The sequence below is a fragment of the Musa acuminata genome, chromosome BXJ2-5, assembly GCF_036884655.1.
Source record: "Musa acuminata AAA Group cultivar baxijiao chromosome BXJ2-5, Cavendish_Baxijiao_AAA, whole genome shotgun sequence".
In the NCBI taxonomy this organism is placed as follows: Eukaryota; Viridiplantae; Streptophyta; class Magnoliopsida; order Zingiberales; family Musaceae; genus Musa; species Musa acuminata.
In genome coordinates this window covers 44,247,726-44,265,984 of record NC_088342.1, presented here as the reverse complement: position 1 = coordinate 44,265,984, position 18,259 = coordinate 44,247,726, and the positions used below count along the sequence as shown (strand labels likewise).

The 18,259-nt window shown below is 34.7% G+C and overlaps 1 protein-coding gene across 1 annotated transcript; it reads left to right on the top strand.

Moving 5' to 3' along the window:
* Positions 1 to 245: 245 nt before the first annotated feature.
* LOC135612921 (uncharacterized) lies at positions 246 to 12,892 on the top strand. Its single transcript, XM_065109750.1, has 10 exons — positions 246 to 1,866; positions 2,382 to 2,861; positions 2,960 to 3,261; positions 5,013 to 5,750; positions 5,841 to 6,119; positions 6,289 to 6,450; positions 6,558 to 7,490; positions 7,588 to 7,803; positions 9,081 to 9,341; positions 12,248 to 12,892. The coding sequence occupies exons 1-10, from the start codon at positions 471 to 473 to the stop codon at positions 12,581 to 12,583; spliced, it is 5,103 nt and encodes a 1,700-aa protein (XP_064965822.1). The 5' UTR covers positions 246 to 470; the 3' UTR covers positions 12,584 to 12,892.
* The last annotated feature ends 5,367 nt before the right edge of the window (positions 12,893 to 18,259 follow it).

Sequence of the window (18,259 nt, the reverse complement as noted above, 5' to 3'; positions counted from 1 at the left end):
ACGATAAGACTTTAGAGTCTTATCAATTGGTATCAGAGCGACGATAAGACCTTTAGGGTCTTATCATTTGGTATCAGAGCGACGATAAGACCTTTAGGGTCTTATCATACTATAGCATTTACTTCGTATGTATATTATGCAACATAGATATACGTATATGTGTACATACATACATTTAAATTGAGATAATATAAAGATTAGGACAATGAAGCGAGAGAGGCTGTGGCATCATATCCTACGGCGCTCACGACCCCTCCACTGCCCTCCCCCCAAATAGCCTTGCCCACATACACACGCGCACGCAGACAACCCCTCTCTTCTTCATCTTCTTCTTCTTCTTCTTCTTCTTCTGCTTCTTCTTGTTTCCTGCCCCCAAATGCCCGAAACCCAGCAATCGAACACATATTGAATTCACGGATTCAATTGAAACCCGCAAACGGAACAATAAGATCGTTTGTTCGATCGATCCGATGAAGGCGGCGGCTGACAATCTCGCCGACTCGATGTCGACGTCGTCATCGGGAGGCGGCCTCTCGAGCCCGTCCGTGGAGCCGCGGCCTGCGGCGGCCGCGTCGCCCTTGGGGGGCGGGAGCATCGCGGCGGCCGAGGAGCCCGCGGCGGCGCTAGTTCCTCCCTCCCGGGACCCGGGCGGCGCCGGCGCAGGTGTGGGAGGGCAGGATGCAGTTACGGTGGAGCGGCGGGGATACCACTCGGCCGTGTGCCGGTGGGCGGTCCCGCACTTCCCCCGCGCGAAGGCGCGCGCCGTGTGGAGCCGATATTTCGAGGTGGCCGGCTACGACTGCCGCCTGCTGGTGTACCCGCGCGGCGACTCGCAGGCCCTCCCGGGCTACCTCTCCCTCTACCTCCAGATCGTCGACCCCCGCGGCTCCTCCTCCTCCTCCGGCGGCAACAAGTGGGACTGCTTCGCCAGTTACCGCCTTTCCGTCTCCAATCACCTCGATGACGCCAAGTCCGTCGCCCGCGACTCCTGGCACCGCTTCTCCTCCAAGAAGAAGTCCCATGGCTGGTGCGACTTCGCCCCCTTCTCCGCCGTCCTCGACCCGAGATCCGGTTTCCTACTCCCGCCCTCCGACTCCCTCCTTGTCACCGCTGACATCCTTCTGCTCCACGAGACCGTCGCGTTCAGCCGCGACCACGAGCCCCAGCCGCCCCCGGCCGATGTCCTCGGGGGCAAGTTCACTTGGAAGGTGCACAACTTCAGCCTCTTCCGGGAGATGATCAAGACGCAGAAGATCATGAGCCCTGTGTTCCCCGCCGGCGATTGCAACCTCAGGATCAGCGTGTACCAGAGCTCCGTCGCTGGGGTCGACCACCTCTCCATGTGCCTCGAGAGCAAGGACACCGAGAAGACAGCCGCGGCCGCGGCCGCCAGCCCTGCGGCCCCTGTCCCCGAGCGCAGCTGCTGGTGCCTCTTCCGGATGTCGGTGCTGAACCAGCGGCCCGGGTCGAACCACATGCACCGTGACTCCTACGGCCGATTCGCCGCCGACAACAAGGGCGGCGACAACACCAGCCTTGGGTGGAACGACTACATGCGCATGGAGGACTTCGTGGGGCCAGACGCTGGGTTCCTTGTCGATGACACTGCCGTCTTTAGCACGTCCTTCCATGTGATCAGGGAATCGAGCAACTTCACGAAGAACTCTGGACCTTTACTGGGCAGCAGCGGGGGGAGGGGGGCAGCAAGGAAATCGGATGGGCACTTTGGCAAGTTCACATGGAGGATCGAGAACTTCACGAGGCTCAAGGACCTGCTTAAGAAGCGCAAGATTACAGGGCTCTGTATTAAGAGTAGGAGGTTCCAGATTGGCAACCGAGACTGTCGCCTTATTGTTTATCCCAGGGGTAAGCTCATCATAATCATCTTAGTCTTGAGAGTGGGATTTGATTGACGAAGCTGTAACAAATCCTTCAAGTATTCCTTTGTGGAATACTTCAATCCTCTTGGGGAACTGAGATTCAGTTCACGGATTATTCTCACATTCAGAGGTGAATCTTATATACCTTGATTGTGCAGAATTGCTTTTTCTTTAATATTTATCATTTAGCTGCAAGGTATTCTAAGTTTGATGCTATTCTTGAGACTTAGGTACAAATTACGTAGTTTCATTGCTAATACCGAATCTTTATGGCCAGTTTGTTTTTCTGTAGTGACCTTTTTTGATTGAAGCAACTAGACAGTAGGATGAACTTTCAAAGAGATACCCTTCAGTAGTATAAAAATGCAGTCACGTGGATCGTAGTTTTTTAGTCACATGCCAATTGGAATGTTTGTAATTCATTAATTGAGGTAAGTGATGAAATAAACATACTGATCGAGTTCACCTTTTTTTTTCTCTTACATTTGAGATGGGCACCAGGGCAGTCTCAACCACCATGCCACCTCTCTGTATTCCTGGAAGTCACAGATTCCCGCAACACAGCAAGTGATTGGAGTTGCTTTGTAAGTCATCGATTGTCTGTTGTAAATCAGAAAATGGAGGAGAAATCTGTTACAAAGGAGTCACAAAATCGATATTCGAAGGCTGCAAAAGATTGGGGCTGGCGTGAGTTTGTGACTTTGACTAGTCTCTTTGATCAGGATTCTGGGTTTCTTGTTCAGGACACTGTAATTTTCTCAGCTGAGGTTTTAATATTGAAGGAGACTTCTATAATGCAAGAATTTAATGATACGGAACCTGAGTTAGCTATGATGTGTTCAGCTTCTCAAATTGATGCTATTTCAAAGAGAGGATCATTCACGTGGAGGGTGGAAAATTTTTTGTCCTTCAAGGAGATTATGGAAACACGCAAGATATTCAGCAAATTCTTTCAAGCTGGGGGTTGTGAGCTCCGAATAGGTACATTAAGGATCTAGATTTACTAAATTTTTTATATTGATATACTTGTTTTCATTATGGAATTTATATATGTTACATTTACTTTGGCTACATTGCAGGTGTCTATGAGTCATTTGATATGATTTGTATATACCTGGAAAGTGATCAGTCTTCTGGGTCTGATCCTGACAAAAACTTATGGGTACGGTACAGAATGGCTGTTGTCAACCAGAAAAATCCTGCAAAAACTGTTTGGAAGGAATCTTCAATCTGCACAAAAACTTGGAACAATTCAGTGTTGCAGTTTATGAAGGTATCTGATTTGATGGAATCAGATGCAGGATTTCTTGTCCGTGACACTGTGGTATTCATTTGTGAGATCCTAGATTGTTGCCCCTGGTTTGAGTTTTCAGATCTTGAGGTAAGATAAATTCAGGAAATACTTCTGTATTATGTTACATGGAGCCTGTTTACTATTATCCATTGTCAAACCTAAATTTGTAAATTGATTCTTTCTATCATCATTAGACGTCTGGTGGTTGTCAAAACCATGCTGATGTTTTATATGACAATTAGATGAACATGAGTTTTAGAAATTTTGTTTTTTGTTTTTGGGCATTTTGAGATTTTTTTATCTGGTAGATTAATATCTAATTATCTCATGAAGATATGAGTACAACTTTGCTTTCTTATTCTCCTTGTTCTTTTCACCTATTTCTACATTCCATCCTCCTTCGGAGCTCCCCTTGCAAGTCTTGCCATATACGTTCAGACCACTTTGATCATTTATCACTGATATAGGAATATATCACAGTTGTTAATTTGTCATTCTGCAACGATATGAGACATAGACTATGGCCTAAGAAACTCTACTAGAAATAATAACTCATGAAATTGAGATGCCTTGTTGTTGTTGTTGTTCTGCCAAACTAATTTTTCAATGACCTGATTGACTTCAGCTTATCTGATTATTAGGTAACAAACAACTCCATTATTTCTGAATGCATTGTGGTAAATTCCTAGGCTGAGAAAAAAACATGCAAATGAAATCACGATTTTGTGTACATCTGGGAAGGATGGTTAATACTTAATATTACTTTTTGTCAGATAACTTTAACATCAGGAGTTTTCTATTGTTTTGCTGGTAATGTCTCTAGGTGGTATTTATGATCATTACCCTTTCATGCATCACAATCTTGTATTAATGATTTTCTTTTAACTGTATTGTATTTTTCTGGTCAATATTGAGAAGCCAGAACCATATCGGATCAGCACGAACCAGTGGGCGTGGTACTAGGAAAAATATTGGCCAGTAAGCTACAACAAAATTAGGATATTAGTTTGATTTTAGAACTTAAGCAAGTTTTACAGTATAGTTGTGTACCAGTACCATAATGTACTAGTATGTTCTGGTTGCTATGGTGAACCACAATATTCAAGACCTAGTTATTGGTATTTGCTTCTTACCAGACCTTTCCACTATGAAGATGTAGTTTGATGTTGTTGTTGCTTTCCTTTATAAAGAGGCATGACTTGATTTGAATAAAATTAAAGAAGGATCTGCATTAGAGTCTTATTTAAGCAATAGCTAAGTTTCAATTTTTAGAAAGCTTTTAGTCTGTTGTTGAGAATGTTGGTGACTGGTGATGCTAGCACAAATATCAGGGACTGAAATGTTCAATTTCATAATCTGCTGAAGGTGGATAGAGTGTCACTCTGTCACTAATTCCATCATTACAATTAAGGAAAGAAAATATGCTACAATTTGTTTAGCTAATAACCTCGATGTGGCTATAATAGCTTATTTGTAAAATCAGTCTGTTTACTCTATGCTTCTCTTGGTTAAATAAATTGTGTGTTAGATGTTAATGTTTCCTCTCTGTAAGATCTGTTTATGATGTCAAGCCGTGTGAAATGAAATGCAGATTTCTTTTAGCGCCGATGTATCCATCTTCTGTGTTTCTAGTATATGTATGCCAGGTTTACTGGTAGCTAGCATAATGCATATTATCTATGCTCATTTGCATCAGTTACATGTAACAGTTCAGGTTTTTTGATATTTGACATGTTTTCTTCTGCCTGCCAAATTTTCCTTGAATAGAACAAGTAAATGAGCTCATCTTGTTGGTATACTTGTGTAAGCAAGCTTGGGTTTCTGATGTTTGTTGTCAGGTTTTTGCTTCGGAAGATGAGCAGGATGCATTGTCGACAGACCCAGATGAACTTATTGAGTCTGAGGATAGTGAAGGTATCAGTGGAGATGAAGAAGACATGTTCAGAAACCTTCTCTCACGAGCAGGTTTCCATTTGACTTATGGAGATAACCCCTCTCAACCCCAGGTTACTTTAAGAGAAAAGCTTCTAATTGATGCTGGTGCAATTGCTGGATTTCTGACTGGTCTGCGTGTTTATCTTGATGACCCTGCTAAAGTCAAGCGCTTGCTTCTTCCTACTAAACTGTCTTCAGGTATCTGTGGCAAGAAAGATTCTTTAAAGGGTGATGCAAATTCTCCAAGCTTGATGAATTTGTTGATGGGGGTTAAAGTCTTGCAACAAGCTATCATCGACTTACTCCTAGATATAATGGTGGAGTGTTGTCAAACATCAGAAGGAAGAACAGGGTATGATTCTTCTGAAACAAGCTCCAAAACTTCTCCTGGATCAAATGGAGCTAACACTCCACCAGAACACAGTGGTGATAGTGAAGTATCAACAGAGTATGCAAGATGTGATATGTACCAGAGACTGGAACCTGGAGTAGAAGAAATCAGCCACACCTATGCGGTACAGAGCTCACAACTGAACACAGGTGAGATTGTACAGAAAACTAACCAGGAGCAGCACATTTTTCCTCCTCAGACTTCTGCTAGGGATGAACCATCAGATGATGGTTTTGTTCGAGCTCCAAAGGTACTGTGTATATTTTAGCCCTAACATTCTGATCATCTTTGAATTTGATATTATCCTTCACTTAATGCTCTACAAATAATTGTTTTTTAGACAAAATGGCCTGAACAATCTGAGGAACTTTTGGGATTAATTATCAATTCATTGAGAGCCCTGGATAGTGCTGTGCCACAAGGATGCCCCGAACCTAAAAGGCGGCCTCAGACAATCCAGAAGATTATTCTTGTGCTTGACAAAGCTCCAAAACATCTTCAGCCTGATTTAATTGCCCTTATACCCAAATTGACTGATCCTTCAGAACATTCTCTTGCAGCTTGTGCACTCTTAGATTGCCTTCAAAAGCCAGATGCTGAGCCTTCGTTGCGATTACAGGTATTTCATTCTATATTATATTTTATGCTATTTATTCCTGGATGTACCACATATAACATACAAACCTTGTGTTAGTAGTTTCTTGGAAGAATTTTAATCTTTATATGCATGAATTGCTATGTTATGCTGTTAATATATGGTGCCTAATACTATTTTATCTGCTTTTAAGGTTTTTGGTGCTCTGGGCCAGTTGGAGTTTGGAAGTGAGGTATGGGAACGCATCCTATATCAGGCTTTTGAGTTGTTGACTGATTCCAGTGACGAGCCCCTTGTAGCAACAATGAGTTTTGTTTTCAAAGCTGCATCACAGTGCCAGCATCTTCCTCAAGCTGTATGTTTGAAGTTTCTGGATGACCTGAATTAATTTTCATACATTGTATATTTCAAGACTGGTTGTTGACCTTTCTGTCTTTCTGATTTCTTTTGCCCCGCCTATAGGTCAGAGCTTTTCGTTTGAGACTAAAGAGTCTTGGTACTGAAGTTCCTCAATGTGTTCTGCATATTCTGACAAAAATACTCCATACTTGCGCAGATGTGGCTGAAGCCATTATAAATGATATTGACTCTGATAGTGAACTTGATGGTAATTGCACGATATCTTGTGGTACTTATGCTGATGGTACAAATGGGGTTTCTCCTGGTGGGATGCATGTGGGGAAAGATCAGGTTGTGCATGGATGTCACAATCACGCTGATGTTTATATTTTAGTAGAGATGTTATCCATACCTGGATTATTTGTTGAAGTTTCACAGGTCTTTGAAAGAGCTTTAATTCGAGGGGCCATTGGGCTGCAATCAGTTGCTTTGGTATTAGAAAGGCGCCATTCTCAAAGGTTGAACATTAAATCTACGTCTATTGTGGATGATTCACAAAACAGGCAAGCCCTGTTAGATGAAAATATTGATTCATTGTCTGTCCAAGAAGATGATTTCGCATCAATTCTTTCTCTTGGTGAAGTGTTATCTCTTTCTAGGGATACCAGAGTCCAGGACTTTGTGAGGATGCTTTATGCCATTATGTTCAAAATATATGCTGAGGAGCATTACAGATTTAGGATGTTGAAGGGGCTTGTAGAACGTGCAACTAATGTGTCCAATAGTTGCCGCGTAGTTGATATAGATATGGATGTTTTGGTATTTCTTGTTAGGGAGGAAGATGGAATAGCTAGACCAGTTTTGAACATATTACGAGAGGTTGCTGAAGTTTCTCAGGTTGATCGTGCAAATCTTTGGCACCAGATATGTGCCGTCGAGGATGAAAATGTTCGTTTTAGAGAGGAAAGACAAGAGGAAATTGCAAATTTTGCTCATGAAAAAGCTGCTTTGTCCCAAAGGCTAAATGAATCTGAGGCAACTACAAACAGTCTTAAGGTCCCTACCTTCTTGTTTGAGTTGCTGGGCTACATTAAACTGTACCCTTATATCATTGCCGTCTAATTATTTAGTTGGTTATTTTCTTGAATGGCAGGCTGAGTTAAAATCTGAGATGGAGCAGTTTGCTCGCGAAAGGAAGGAACTAACTGAGCAGATACTTGACGTCGAGAATCAGTTGGAATGGCTTCGATCAGAGAAAGATGAGGAAATTGCAAAGCTCTCTGCTGACAGGAGAGGCCTTCAGGACCGCCTTCATGACGCAGAGACACAACTTTCGCAGTTGAAAACTCGGAAGCGCGATGAATTAAAGGTAGTGTATGCTTGATTGGAACAAAAGATATTTTACATCCTTTCTGAATGCTTTCGTTTGACATTGTAATTTGACTTGTCATTTCATATGTAAAACGTGTTTTGCTAGTTATTTAGAAGCATTAGTTTTTCTGATTGTCATTTAAGAAGCATTTATGACTCAACATAACCATGCATTGTGACATCCATTGGACATATCTCATGCAAGTTGTGACAATTTTTTGCTTTTTTCCCTCCAAATTTTGAAATTTTTTGAACAAAGTAGCAGTATGTATGTAGACAGTGCTGTTTTGGACCTTGGGCATAAACTATTTTGGATTTTTTGCAAAATTACAACAACTAGGATTTTGAACTTTTTAATTGTGTTCTAATTGGTTGGTTACTAGGTGACTGTTATTGAAAATTTTGAGAAGCTTTATATTAGGGTTTTTTTTTCCTTTTGTTTAAACCAACTAGAAGTCTTTATTAGAGAACACACTGCCTAAGGATTTCTTTATCTTTATCAGGTGATGTAAGTATAATTGTTATTGTATTAGTGATGAAGCAATGCTTCATTAATAGACTATATGGCAAATCTTTCCTTCTCAAATTAACAGAAGTGGTGGTGAAGGGATTCAGGCTAACAATCTGAGTTATGGCTGTGTATATATTTGTTTATGCATGTGTTGCATATTGTACTTGCAAGTATGGGGGGGTCTCAATTGACATGCTTGCTCATTATTCTTGGTTTCTTCAATATTATTTTCCCTTTTTTGGGTACCAGCTTCATTATGCTTTATGGTTCTGGATCTTTCATGTGTCTGTAGAATTTGATTTTTCTTTAGTTTTAGATAACATATATTCTGAATAAAACTTTCTTCTACAGTACTTTTTTATGTTAAATGAGAGTATTACAATGTTATTTAACGAAAGATTCTCTGTTCAGTTTTTGTTTTACACAGACAATGAACTGTAACTTTTTAGTTATGGAATATTATAGTTCATGGTCGGAAGTCCTATTAAATTACATGATTGATATTTGTATTATTTTATTTCAATATGGCAGTTATAACAATCACATTATTGTTATTTATTTGGCCTGAATTCTTGCATAAGTTACTAATAAATACCATTATCTTTCATGTCAATGTGACATTGTGATGGTTATCAATTCCTTGCATTTCTTCTTCATAAGAATTAGCTTGTTATATGTTTTCTGTAGTGTGTACTGTACAACCAATAACTAGGCAATGGTTCTAGTTGGTATCAGCAATTAATTTGACCTTATAACCAATGCAGAGAGTAGTCAAGGAGAAAAATGCCTTGGCTGAACGATTGAAAAGTGCAGAAGCTGCACGTAAAAGATTTGATGAAGAATTAAAGCGATATGCCACAGAGACAGTGACAAGAGAGGAAGTCAGGCAATCACTGGAAGATGAAGTGCGGCGTTTAACACAAACTGTTGGACAAACTGAAGGAGAAAAAAGGGAGAAGGAAGAACAGATTGCTCGCTGTGAAGCATATATTGATGGAATGGAAGCGAGGTTGCAAACATGCCAGGTTTTGTCCTTGTCTTAATTCAATAGTACAAGTTTCTCTGTTTTACTCATTGTTCATACTTCATAGCATATCATTACTGACCTGATATGTTCTGGATTTCTTAAGGTGTCCTCATGTAGCAGGATTTTTGTATGTTAATGGGATGATTACATCACCAGTTTATGAGATATCAGTGAAGACTCTTTGCTAGTATATTTAAGACAGAACTTGTTGTACAGCACAACATGATACCTCAACTGTTTCTTGACAGTAGCTATTGTCTTTTTCTGTTTTGTGCAACTTGAAACTAAAAAAGAGAATAAAGTTGACAAAAGAGAGTTAGTTGTGTGCGTTATGGGGTGTTGCTAGGGTCAACAATGTGGGTTACTTAAAGCTATAGGATATACCAGTTAGGCAAAACCGTTAAATTAACAGGAAAGATTCACAAATGGTGCCAAGAAACTATGCTTCCAAAAGGTTGGATATTGAAGAACCACATTCGTGTCAAGCATTGCAAAAGGAAAAATGAGAGTCGAGAACTAGTAAAGAATAAGTAGATAAGTAATGTCCTTGCCATTGCCAATGTTTCATTTTTTATGGTAAAATATAGGCATTAAAATGGAAGTCCTCACTTAACCTGGTACCTTGATGAATTATGTTTTTTCTGACTTATTTTCATATCAAGCGGCTCAAGAAAACAATTTAATAATAAAAGCAATCAATAACTTTCTCGTATTATGTACCTGGAGAGATAGCATTCTTACATTTTTTTGTACTTACCAAATTTTTGGAGCCACAATTTGCTATTGTAATCAAGAGAACTTCTATGTGGATCAAACATATGTTCCTTGAAGCAATGATATCATTGGTATTATGTCTGAATATGCCTAATAAAAAGAAATTAACTACACTGTGGCTATATTATTTATTACTTAAGATGTGAAAAATTAAATAAAAACTGAACAGTACATTGATTTTTACATTTTAATACATGTCCCACTACAAAGTGCTATTGCTGCCATTATCTTGATCTTAAGATGAAGCCATAAGTGATCAAATGCAAGAGCTACTCAAATCTCTGGGTCGGTTATGACATCTGCCACAAATAATTTGGACCACTAACATAATTATTCTTCAAATTTATAGTTGCTAATGTGCTCTAGAGTAATGCATGTGTTAAATTTCAACATTAGTTGAAGGAATGGAGATCTTTTGAGCAACCTTTGGTGCTAACTGTCTTGATTCTCATTTATAAGTATAGCATGGATGAGCTGGCTGAAATGGTTTTTGTCATCTGGAAATGTAATACTCGCACAGTGGATCATGAAAAATGGAATTTGTTATAAAGCAATGGACAAACCATTTCAAAGAATTGTATCTACTAGTATAATTTCTTGTGGGCAAAACTAAGTTTGACTGCATTAAACAAGAAATGATTTGATGTACTAAAAGCAAGAACTTTATTTGAATGAGAAGGATTAAGAGCTTTAAAGTGCTTGTGTTGAGAGATGGTCGATTTCAAGTAATCTGTAAATTTTAATTCATAGTAATTGAGTTCCCTTGTATGTTTATGGTCATGGCATTGTGCATGATTGCTCTTTCTTCAATGGTCCACCAAAGCCCTAAATGGGTATTGAAATAAGCTTTAGTTGCATCAAGATATAATGACAAAATAAAAAGACGATGATTTTGACATATTAAACAAGGCATGTGGAAAATTACTTTGAGCCTTGTCGTGTTTGCATCTATAGGAGAGCAAACCTTGGTACTATAGGTTACTCTTTTGCAACTTGGGGGACTAGGATTCAAGCTAGACAAACAAGTTATCTACCTATATGGTTAAGGCTCTCTGCATGTATTTACTCTTAGTAGACCCTGTGTTGGTGGAAGTTTTGTGCACTAGGCCACTCTTTTCAGTATTTAATTTTCAGAATCCATAGTTGTTAGAATGTGCCATTGTCCATCAAGATTTTAGGTTGGTAAAATTGTTTATTTTTAACCATTTCAGGGTAGTAGCCTCTTGAAGGAATAAGTGGAGTCATGTCCTGAGTCTATTATGTTCAGATTTTGAGTTGTGATTTAGGAGGGAACCAAGTTTTGCCGTTTGATCAGTTAACCTTGAAGAAATCTTTTTGTTCTTTGACCTCCAAAAAAGTTGGGATTTGTATTATTTGGGAACCTTCATGATTACTAACATAGAAGGAATTGGTATGCTTTTGTATGGGTAGCTTCTTTTGTCTCCTTTCATCAGATCAAACTCTCAGATACAGATCCAGACACTATTGTTATGTTGAGCGATACCAGATAATCATTTGTGCCAGAATATCTTTTGTTTTTCCACACTTCATTACAGGTTCTGTAGGAGGTTTAGACTTCTTAGGAACCTATTCTGGTAGTCGTTTTTGTTATCTTCTCTGGTAATTGGCCAAATAATGGTTATATTTTAGCTTCTTCCTTTTTTGCACCTTTTATTTTTTTTGTGTACTCTCTATCTTTCTCTTCCAAGAATTTATTTATAATAATCTTAATTTTTCAGTCAAGCAACCAATACTTGCTTTAATTGGACTTTTTTAAAATGAAACCAGTGAAGTTCCGATCACTAAGTGAATTGGAGGTTATTCTACTTGCTTGTGTAAATGAAAGTTAACTAATACATGTTTACTTGCTTGAATCAGCTAGACATTTTGTACCACAACCAGCAAATTCAGCATTGGTTCCCTTTTTTTCCTTTACTAAAGATGTTGCTCTAGTTGCTTGTGCAATTTATGCTTTATAAGTACTTCGATCCATAATTGTGTTCCCTTTTTCAATAGACCGCAAAAAGATTTCACATTCAGCTACATTTTAATGCTATTTGATCATAATGTTTAACTTTTTGATGGACTCCAAATATTTTCCCTTAATCATCTCTCTTTGTTGTTTTGCAGCAATATATACATACACTTGAAGCTTCACTGCAAGAAGAAATGTCACGCCATGCCCCACTTTACGGTGCAGGTCTGGAAGCCTTGTCAATGAACGAACTCGAGACACTTGCCCGTATTCATGAAGAAGGCCTCAGGCAGATCCATGCGATTCAGCAGATGAAAAGTAGTAGCAATTCGCTGGTGGGTGGGCATTCTCTTCCACAAGTTCATGGCTTATATTCTTCAGCTCCTCCAATGGCTGTTGGTATGCCTCCATCTATAATCCCAAATGGAGGCGGAATCCATGGTAACGGCCATATGAATGGTGCGGTGGGGCCCTGGTTCAGTCCCACCTAAGATAAGAAGGGAAAGGCATTTCCCGTACGAGTAAGAATGTTGTTCTCCTGGTCTTGCTCTACCAGCTGTCAGGTAATTGATATGATAGCTTTTCTCCCCCATTTCCCCACTCTCCCAAGTCACCTTTTCATTTGAACTGGTAGAACTATCGGATTACCTGATATGAGAAAGTGTGATCATGTATAAATAAGCCAAGAAACATACTCTGAGAAAATAGTTTTGTAATAATTTGAAGTAAAAGAAAAAAAAAATCCGATGGAGCTAGCAGTTGCAAATGAAAGCTTTTCATATGATTGATCCTACCCACAATCTTTTGGTCACTTATTGTTTGAGAGTTTGTTTGTACTCATTGAGTTTGTCTGGGGTTACCTGTCTATAATTTAAGACAATATTAAATGTTACCAGTCCATGTTCTAAGTGCACATATAGTTAGTGAGTTGTTTACTGTTGATATGCATGTTTGATGTCATAACCAGGAAAGTAATGCAGTTCTGCTGGCCTTTACAATGAAGTATGTCCAACTTCACCCATAGAGCAATAATCATTGAAAGCTTGTGTTATGTGAAGTCAATTTTAAGTTGGTTGGGATGATAGTCATCACATGATTTCCTTGTCAGCTTCAGGATTTACTATTTGTTATGGTGATATGGTGAAGCTTTCATTTAATTGAGTTCTTGTGATACCTTTGAGTTATGTGCTTGATGAATGGAATATGATACCAGAGTACAGTGAAAGCTTTAGGATATGAAGTTGTAAGCATAAAAATCATGATTATATTATTATATAAAAAATTTAATGTTAGATGTCGGCTTGGTTTTACGATCAAATAATAATAAATTAAATTTATGATAAGATTAAATAATAATAAAATAAATTTATGATGAATGTTTTTTGATATTATTTAAAAAAAAATATCTGATCTATAGGCATACTATCATTAGATCTAAAAGTTATAGTGATATCGATCTCGATCTGTACAAAAAGTTAGACTCATTTTTTTTTTCTCCTATTATCTTTCACAGGATTACTATGAGCGATGAATTAATAATCGAGGAGGAGATGAGAGAAAAAAGATGCTATATTAATGATTGATTCATGTGACTAATTTGAGATGAGAGAATATATATAATTTTTCAATAATATTATGTCATGTATCGACACTAAGTCCATAGGAGGTTTTATCTATTTATAAGCGAGAGCAAGGATCTAGGATAAATAATTATGAAAGTTTTTTCAATCAAGATAATCTCTTAAGGACTCCTAAGACTTCTTTATTGTTCAATAATCGTAATCAAAATTTAATCATATCTATAATATACCTTAGTTAGATAAGGTCATATAATTTAATATTCTTACATTTTACCTATTAATTGATAAGATATAAAAAAATAAAATTAAAATAATTAAACAAAAAATTTATTTAAAAATAATTTTATTTAATTAGATTATGAAATTTTAAAAAACCATTTTACATGCGCATGCAAATTTTATAAAACAGGACAAAAAGTCCAATAAACATAATAGCATATTAAATTTGACTACTAATGCGAGTCATAACGATCGGTAGTATATTATTTATGTCATACTTCAATCTATATGTCATAACATTGTTAACTTTTCTTAATATAGTCTAAAATAACCTTTGTAATTTATCTTGTCAAGACAATCATGTTATATATATTTAACCATAATATGCACATACATAAATATCAACAAAAAAATAAATAATTTTAATTACGTAACTAAGAATATCAATTATAATGTCCACTCAAACAAGTATTACTATATCTTTTATGGGTTAGTCACAAACCTAATCATAATAACATATTATTTTAAACACTTTAGGTTGTAAGTCCTCGAATGAATTAACAATCAATATAGTAAAATTAAAGTTTTTAATTAATATTAATTGTTTCTGGACTCTTTTTCTCTAACCATCATGTACTTTATATCATATTGTATAGAACTACTAGAGTACTTGTTATCTATAGAGAAGAATATTATTTTGATATGTCACAAAGTATCTTCAACAACTTGGTAATTGAGTTTGACCACACCAATTCTTGAGATAAAAATCTATAGTTATAAAGTTTGATTAATTACCTCAAAGCATATCACAAAATCAGCTTTTATTAGTGATAATGTAATAATATGTTACTTAATATTTTTCTATAAATTATCCTTTTAACTAATATACATAAAATATAAAGTGAACTTTCTAAGATAATTTATAAAATCAACATGTGAAAATACTATCATTTCAAGCTAATATAATTATATATATATATATATATATATATATATATATATATATGAGCATATAATCTTTCTAGATATCTTATTACTTTCTTTATAATATTTTAATATTTTATTCTTAGGCAACTCTAATATATACCTAGTATTTCGACTATAAAATTGATATCTGGTTTGGTATAGGCTTTAGCATGCAATAGACTTCCAATTGCACATACATAAAAAAAAATTTATCTATTTTTTAAAATTATTTTAAAAATATTTATTTTGATTAATATTTTTTACTAATGTTATTTGCTAAATAAAGTTATATATTAAATCTTAAAATCTTAGCCATCTTTGATATCTATTTCTAAATATCCCAATGCTAATAACATAAGATACTTCATATCAATCATCTTAAAATTCTTGGTGAAAATCTTTTTAGTTTGTTGACAAGTAAAATATTATCCACATATAGACTAATATAATAAAGTAGCTCCCACTAACCTTCAGATATAAATATTAAAGTATAATATTTTTATTAAATTTAAAAGAAATAATGATATTATGAAATTTTATATATAATTGTGTAACTCAAAATCATAATGAGACACTAATATCATGATGATTCTTAATCAGTTTATTTAAAAAACTAAAGAAAAATCTTGGTATGATCGATGTATTTTTCATGAGTAAATCATTTGATCATAAGTTTGGCTGTTATATCATTCGATATTACCCTTCGAGTCATGTTTGTATAATAGAGACTTTTAAGGTTATTAAGCAATTTAATGGGTTCCCAAACACTATTCTAGTAATTGATTTCAACTTTTCTTTTATTGTATAATATTATTTTTCAGAATCACTCCTTTTCATAACTTAGTGAAAACAATAAGGGATCGTTTTGATTCCTATACTATAATATGATTCTTATATATACTACATAATTAAAAAAGAGTAGATTTCCTTTTATTCTCAAAACTATTGATTATGATTATTCTATAAGTTTATCAATAACAATATCAATATTATATAGAAGTTCACTAATATTATTTTGTTATTTACTTTTATTAAACCATTTAATGATTTAAGGAATAACAATCTCTTTAATATAAAATAATAAAGGAGTATCAACATATATCTCCTCAATGTCAAGATTAAATTTTAAGATTTTTATTCTCACCAATTCATTATTTTCTAGGAATATTATATTGCTAGATTTAACTATCCTTTTACTATTATTAGGGTAATAAAATCTATATCTCTTTAAATTTTTTTTGATAAATAATAACATTTTCAAAAATAGTTCTTGAATCCGAATTCCTTTTATGTGAATTGAAGATCCTTATATCTTTAAGATAATCTTAAATATATAAATACCTTAAATTAGGTTTCATATCAATTAATAACTAAAAAAAGTTGATGAAATTGACTTACTAAAAATCTTATTCAAGATATACATAATTGTCTATAGATTTTTATCCTTACATTGATTTAGGTATAAAAGAATAATCCATCATGCTCCTAATCATATCTATAAGAGTACAATTTTGCCTTTCAATAATTTCATTATGCTGTAGCACATCTTGTAAGACATATTGAATACCTTATTTTTCTAAGAACTAGAATAATGATTAAGCTCATCATAAATATTATAAATTTACCACCATTGTTAGATTTGATAATTTAAACTTTTCTATTTAGTTATCTCTTGACTATATTTATGTACACCTAAAGGTGTCAACAGTTGATACCTTAGATAATCATATCTCAATAGGTAATCTATAAAGGTGATAAAATGTGTCTCTCCACTAAAACAGGGAATATTGAGTGATCCACGGATATAAACATATATAATCTCAAGGAATTCATGAAACTACGTTTCATTATAATATTTGATTTTATGATCATTGTAAACTTAAAATTCATATTAATTTTACACAAACCATCATGTAGAATTTAAAAGTTAACTTTTATTGAATCATGAATATACTTAGCTGACAACCACTAAAAAAAAAATAATATCCCAATAATTTCATATAAAGAAATTAAATTTCTAGAATTATAAGAAGATAACATCAAATGAATCATCTTTAAGCATAAGTGATAAGTATTGACTACTATTACTTTTGTTTTAAGATGATTCCTTATAATAATAAATATTTCATATTTTTTTATTTTTGTATTAAAATAAATCTCTATTATTAGTAACATAAGTTGAAGCATCAGTATCAATCTATCAAGTATTAGAAAAGGACTTTTGTAATGTTGGATTTAAATCATACAAAGGTTAAACTTAAGCATTTCTCATTCAAACCAAAACCTTGTAATTCTCTTTTACATAATCTTTCTTGTCACAACAGTTGCACCCTATGAAGATTTTTATTTTATGAGCTATTTATAAACTCAGATAATTTATGGTTCAATTTTTTTATTGTTATCTACTTTTTGATAATATCTAAAATATTATGAGTCTTTACTATTTTAATATTAATTCTTTCTAAACATATATACTAGTTAACTCATTAAATTTTACGTATCTTTAATTTTATTATAATAAATTTTAAATGGGTCAAATTAGAAAGAAATACAATTAAGAATAAATTGTATAAGGAAGAACTGAGCTACATTCATGCTCAATGTTTTTTAGTTTACAGTTTTGTTAGGTATATTAAGGATATAATCTTAAATTTCTCAAATATTATTATATTAAATTTCAATCAGTTCATTTATTAATATATAAACCAATGATTTATCAATAAATTTAAATTGATCTTTAAATATTCGAATGAGCTAGTTATAGACTATATTAAAATCTAAATATCATTAATAATTATCATAAAACTAAGTCGTTTAGATCTTTCTCAACTAGTTCTCTTATTTATTTGTTCCATAGAACTTTTACTAGTTATATCTATAATCCTTTCAATTAGTCCGATCAAGATTTAACACACTCAATGTAAATTACATATATTTAAGTTATTTATAATAATTTAATCTAGAAAATATATGAATATTTACAAAAATACAATGATAAAAGTGTCATTATAATAAAATAATATAATATTAATATTTTAAGTTTTTCAATAAATGTTGGACAATTGATATCATTTCTATTTCACCTTTAGATAAAATATTGATATATCTAATATTCACACAAAAGTATATATAGAGGTTGATACCATCCGTATAAAATAATGTCGTTACCTTTGAGTATCCAAAACCGTATCATCCTATACAATAACATAATTATTTGAAGTAGATTCTCTTTTGGGATTATCTAAATCTCCTTATTATGTATATCATTGTGAATATTTTTTTGATACTATTTAAGAGTAATTCTTTAATATAATTTTATAAGTTATTGGTTTAGGCCACTTTGGTGGATATAAAACCAATCAATAATATAAAATATAATTTAAAATATCTTATAAATAATAC